This window comes from Telmatherina bonti (assembly GCF_933228915.1).
Source record: "Telmatherina bonti genome assembly, chromosome: 15".
Taxonomy (NCBI): Eukaryota; Metazoa; Chordata; class Actinopteri; order Atheriniformes; family Telmatherinidae; genus Telmatherina; species Telmatherina bonti.
Window position 1 is genome coordinate 5446621 of NC_136613.1, and position 5783 is coordinate 5452403.

At 41.4% G+C, this 5783-nt stretch overlaps 1 protein-coding gene across 1 annotated transcript; it reads left to right on the forward strand.

Moving 5' to 3' along the window:
• Positions 1 to 1381: 1381 nt before the first annotated feature.
• Positions 1382 to 4804, forward strand: LOC306766513 (uncharacterized protein; the record flags this gene model as incomplete). Its single annotated transcript, XM_079254293.1, has 5 exons — positions 1382 to 1393; positions 1500 to 1742; positions 1818 to 2088; positions 4173 to 4441; positions 4526 to 4804. The coding sequence occupies 5 exons, from the start codon at positions 1382 to 1384 to the stop codon at positions 4802 to 4804; spliced, it is 1074 nt and encodes a 357-aa protein (XP_079110419.1).
• Between the last annotated feature and the right edge of the window lie 979 nt (positions 4805 to 5783).

A 5783-nucleotide genomic window follows, 5' to 3' on the forward strand; every position in this document is an offset into this window, starting at 1 on the left:
ATCAGTAGGGTAAAACTAACCTGTCTCACAATGGTCTAAACCCAGCTCACGTTCCCTATTAGGAGAACAATCCAACGCTTGGTGAATTCTGCTTCACAATGATAGGAAGAGCTGACATTGAAGGATCAAAAAGCGACAGATTTAGAAACTAGACTTTTCTCCTTAGTTTTTCTCAGATCAGGCTTTAAAAGGCTCATGTGCCGCTTTGCACATCGGGCTGGCAGAACTTTTTTCTTGTGGAGCTCTGAGAAGTATCGCGTGATTGGTTGGACATCTGAAGTGGGCGTGGTTAACACGGAAAGCATGAAGCGGAAAGTTGCAGTTTCTGCAGCTTTCTTTATGCAGGTGTTTTAATAAAACAGCTGATCAACGTGGTGAGAAAGTACAAACATTTTTACAACATGTGGCATTAAAATACGCAGACACAGCCGCGTGCAAAACCCCACCCTACCGCGGACAAAGTTTCTCGTTTGGAAAACAAACAAACAAACAAACACAGAGGTCCATTGCACATAAAAGCAGACATCAACGCCTGCAGGGATCCTCACATTGCTGCACACGAAGCTTCCCGTGAAACACGGACTGGACCCGACTAAAATCTTTTCTGGCTTCTCCTGAAGGAAAGAACAGGAACATAAATCATTGTCCTTAGTGATGATGGATAAACAGCAGAAGAAGGCTCTATCCAGAAGTGGCGGATCTATCCACCCCCAGTGATGGAAATGTCTGAAAAAAGGAAGACGAGGAAGTAGAGAAGTACCAAGGCCTCAAGGAAGACCTGGAGAAGGCCTGGAAAGTGAAAGCAACAGTAGTCATCAGGGCACTGGGAGCCGTGTCCCCAATGCTGGAAAAGTGGCTCCAACAGATTCCTGGAGGAACATCTACATCTGGAAGAGATTTGTCCTAGGAGCAGCTAAGATCCTGGAGAGGAGCCTCCCAGGGTAGAGGACCCCAGCTGGACATGAATAGCCATGTTTACATGGAATATAAATGCACAAAAACAAAATGAGGCAACTGTTTGAGATAGTTTGGAGTGTTTTTGCAGTAATTTGGTGATAAAGAAAAAAAAAAAAGAATTAAATGTAAAGGTGGTTCAGATTCTCTTTGTTTCTAACCTTCTATTTCTAAAAACTCAGTTCATTGCATGAACGGAAATAACCAAACGAAACGATGGACTCTATGAGATCTAGAACTATAGAGAGGACACATGCAAACCCTTTCCCATCAGCATTCACAAACACAGGGACCGACGTTGCATGCTGCTGACTCATGGATACCATACAATGGTGCCGTCAATTGTTTGGATGCCACGTTAGGTATAAAAAAGGCTTCAATCCAGGATGGGATTGCTGTGGCATCACTGAGAGTATCATCAGCCACCATGCGTGGAAAGGTAGGTTTACTACTTACATAGATAAACGTTGCTGTGACCATTCTGGTTTTTCTGTTTGTTTGTTCACTTCCCAAACTCCTGCCCTCCATCTCCTGTTGCCGTCTAGATCATCTTCTATGAGGAAAAGAACTTCCAGGGTCGCTCCTATGAGACCAGCAGCGACTGCGCCGACATGTCCTCCCACCTGAGCAGGTGCCACTCCTGCAGGGTGGAGAGCGGCTGCTTCATGGTCTATGACCGCCCCAACTTCATGGGAAACCAGTACTTCATGAGGAGGGGAGAGTACTCCGACTACATGAGCATGATGGGAATGTCTGACTGCATCAGGTCCAGCCGTATGATCCCAACGGTACGACTGAAGGCTCATGGTTTGGAGGAACTCAAAGCATTGCATCCTCCATGTTAAACCTCTGTCTTTTAACAGCACCAAGGCTCCTACAGAATCCGGATCTATGAGATGGAGAATTTCGGGGGTCAGATGAACGAGCTGATGGACGACTGCGACAACATTCAGGACCGTTACCAGATGTCCGACTGCATGTCCTGCAACGTGATGGACGGCCACTGGCTGATGTACGAGCAGCCGCAGTACCAGGGCCGGATGATGTACCTGCGTCCCGGAGAGTACCGCAGCTTCAGGGAGATGGGACACGACCGGATGAGATTCAGCTCCATCAGGCGCATCACTGACTCCTGTTAACTCCCCCTGCTGATGTTTTTTCTTTTTATTTCTATCCAAATAAAACAATTATCAATTCAATCCAGCAATTCATTCAAACATGAGATTTTTGACTCGATTAACTTCCTTTTTACAACATAAATACACTATCTTATCTCTAATGCTTCACTGTATTCTGATTTTTATTTATCTTTTTGTTTATCTTTAGCTTCTTTATCAAATATTCATAAAATAATATTCTGCCATATTTATTGTATACAAACACAGCTGCATCATTTTCTTTTCCATAAAACTTTGTAATTACAATGAAATTTTATATTTATTTATTCATAGGTTGTGTTGCACGGTGTCCTCTGGAGTGGTTAATGTGCAAATATATAATCCTCATCCATGCATAAGGTAGAAAACAAGCCTGTGGACACTGTGCATAAAAAGAATAAATAAGAATAAAAGTGCCTTTATTGTTACTGGACCTGATAGTAAAACATAATTAGGAAAGAGTACTACTCCCACAAGGTGCATAAAAATGACTACATGTTAGGTCACAGTGCATACAAAATTATTTACATTTTATTCATCACTAATTACAACATTTTCTGATAGCAACGTAGAAATAAAATAATAATAAAGTTCTTTCTTCTTCTTTAATCGCTTTTTACCGTTTCAGACAACATGGTTGGAGATTAATTGTTTTGGGTAAAAACATTGAAATTGTACAAGATTTTAAAATGAATATAAAATCATTTTCTCAGATTTATAACAAGGCAACAGAAGGTTCAGAAACTGGCTATATGAAGCTTCACATTTATTCATCTTTCTGATGCAAGATAGACATAATGGTTTAATTTCTGCACAATTATCGTTTGAGGAAACGCCTGCAGATGGAGGAGAAAATGGCTTCAAATCAGCTTTTTTTTTTATGGAAATCTACAACAGAGGAGTTTTGGAGACTCGTAGCAACACGTGTGTTTGGTATAAAGTCTCTTTAAACCAAAAGATTTTCACACAATCAGACCTGCAACAAGCTGCAACCTTCAAACGACTGACAATAAAAAGCAGCTTTAAATAAATATATCACTATTACAACACTAAGTTTAATGAACTATAACTAAATGAGGACAAAACTGAACTGCTTCTCAGTGTCTGTTGCAATAACTCATTGCAAACCTTGTATAACTGCAGTATTTTACTGTTTGTATGGAGGAGATAAAGTTTCACCAAAGGCTTTGACAGTAAATTGTTGTTCAATCATTGTTAAATTTAAATTAAATCTAATCTAATATTTAAAATAAGATTATTTTAAGCTGCAAATTCCTTTTACAGATTATTTTAATGCATTTATATTACAGAATCACTTGTAAAATATACTATTTGCATGTGATGTTTGCATTGTCTGTGTTCAGTTTTCTTTATAAGATGCCTGTTTGTGTTGCTTCCATCATGCCAATAAAGCTCTGGCTGTGTTGCACACATACTGTTTCCCTTTGCACAGTCATTCTTCCAAATCTGCAAAGCAAATAAAGGTGAAAGTTGTGTTTGATCCTGCAGAAATATGATCAGTCCCAACATGCAATCGTGGAAATAAGTTTGTGAACAACTTGAAGCAGGGATGAACTCTAATGCAACAAGTCACATTCTCATGCTTTTATCTTCTGCTCAATCCTTGTTTTAATCCCATAAAATCATTAATAAGTGCAAAGCAAACAGAATAGGAGGTATTTGATTTCCAGTTTTCCAGTAACACTGTGATTCTGCAGCAAAGACAATACAAAGCGGGGCCTCCTCTCACAAATGCAACCACCGCAAATCATGATCCGTTAAAGGTCTCTTTGAATTGAGCCGTATATGGGGCCCTCTGTGCCATATCGCTCTGTCAGGAATTTGAACAATGGGGTCATGTATGCTTTGGGTGTGAGGTCAGGTATAAAAGGCACAGGAGCACATCGATAAATCTGTGCAGTTCATTTGAGCCAAAACAGTTCGACCTGCAGCCATGACCATGGGCAAGGTCTGTGCACATTAATGTCAAACACTTGAGAAGCTGACAGAGATGTGGACTCGAGCAGCCCGCTGTCACCTCTTCAAGGTTGTTGGTTTCAGTGCGTCTGTGCTTTGCTTTGTTTTCTCAGATCATCTTCTATGAGGACAGGAACTTCCAGGGACGTTCCTATGAGACCAGCAGCGACTGCGCTGACATGAACTCCTTCCTGACCAGGTGCCACTCCTGCAGGGTGGAGAGCGGCTGCTTCATGGTCTACGACCGCCCCAACTTCATGGGAAACCAGTTCTTTGTCAGGAGGGGGGAGTACTCTGACTACCAGCGTATGGGCATGAGCGACTGCATCAGGTCCTGCCGCATGATCCCCATGGTATGGACCCTTCCACGTACGAGCAAACCTGGTAAAAACCAGTTCAGAGCTCCGATGTTCACTTTCATGTATTTTAACTTGCAGCACAGAGGCCAGTTCAGGATGAGGATCTACGAGAAGGAGAACTTCGGCGGTATGATGCACGAGCTGATGGACGACTGCGACAACATGATGGACCGCTACCGCATGAACGACTGCATGTCCTGCAACGTGATGGACGGCCACTGGCTGATGTACGAGCAGCCGCACTTCAGAGGCAGGATGATGTACCTGAGGCCCGGCGAGTACCGCAGCTTCAGGGAGATGGGATTCAGCGGCATGAGGTTCATGAGCATGAGGCGCATCATGGATTCCTGCTATTAGAGCGCTGGTGTCTCAAAAGATTTCAAATAAAATCTAGTGATTCTCTTTTAAATGAATTCCTCCATTACTTAATACTGAAAAACTAAACATATCAGTGAAAACGCTCATGCAGACGGCAGGTAGAACTTCGTCTGATCATATGTTGTGGAGACTTCTTCGTTAGATCCAGTGGGAAAGTGTTCCCGCACTTTAGACGCGTTGTGTACACCACACACCATCAGATGGCAGCAAATCATCAGCTTTAAACATTCCTGCAATTCTCATAACTGATAAATTCATTCATTCATTCATTCATTTTCTAAACCTCTTATCCAATTCAGGGTTGTGGGGAAGCTGGATCCTATCCCAGCTGGCTTTGGGCGACAGGCAGGGTACACCCTGGACAGCTCGCCACTCCATCGCAGCTGATAGATTCATAAATTAAATATTATTTTCTACACTCACTATAACATTCTCAAAAATAACCTGATGTAACGATGAAATAAATTTAAATACTCATAAAATTTCACACCTTTTACTTGGAAAATTTATCATTAATATTACATTAAATCCTATTTTCATATGAAAAGAAAATACATTTTATATTTATACATTTGGTCGGAAGGTTTTGAGCCTTTTAAAGGCTGTTTAAAGTGACACGGTGATACAGATATATGATGTGGATCATACCAGCATCTGTCTTGGAAAAGGCTGACGGTGAAAAACAGCTGAATGAAATTACAGTGCGTTTATTGTAAGAGTTTACAAAAGAGCCTGATTGTAGCGCACAATAGCAGCGTTGTGTTTCGCTCAGGTCCCTGAAGAGAAAAACAGCTTCTGGGAGTCACAAGAGTTTTCCATGTTATTCCTAAAAAAAAGATGTTTTGCTGAATAGAAAAGAGAAAAGCCGGCTTTCTGTGTCAAAGTAGAAAATTGATGTTTTGTCTGTAAAATTAGTTTTCAGCTGTGAAATTGTTTATGAAACAACATAAACCCCTAG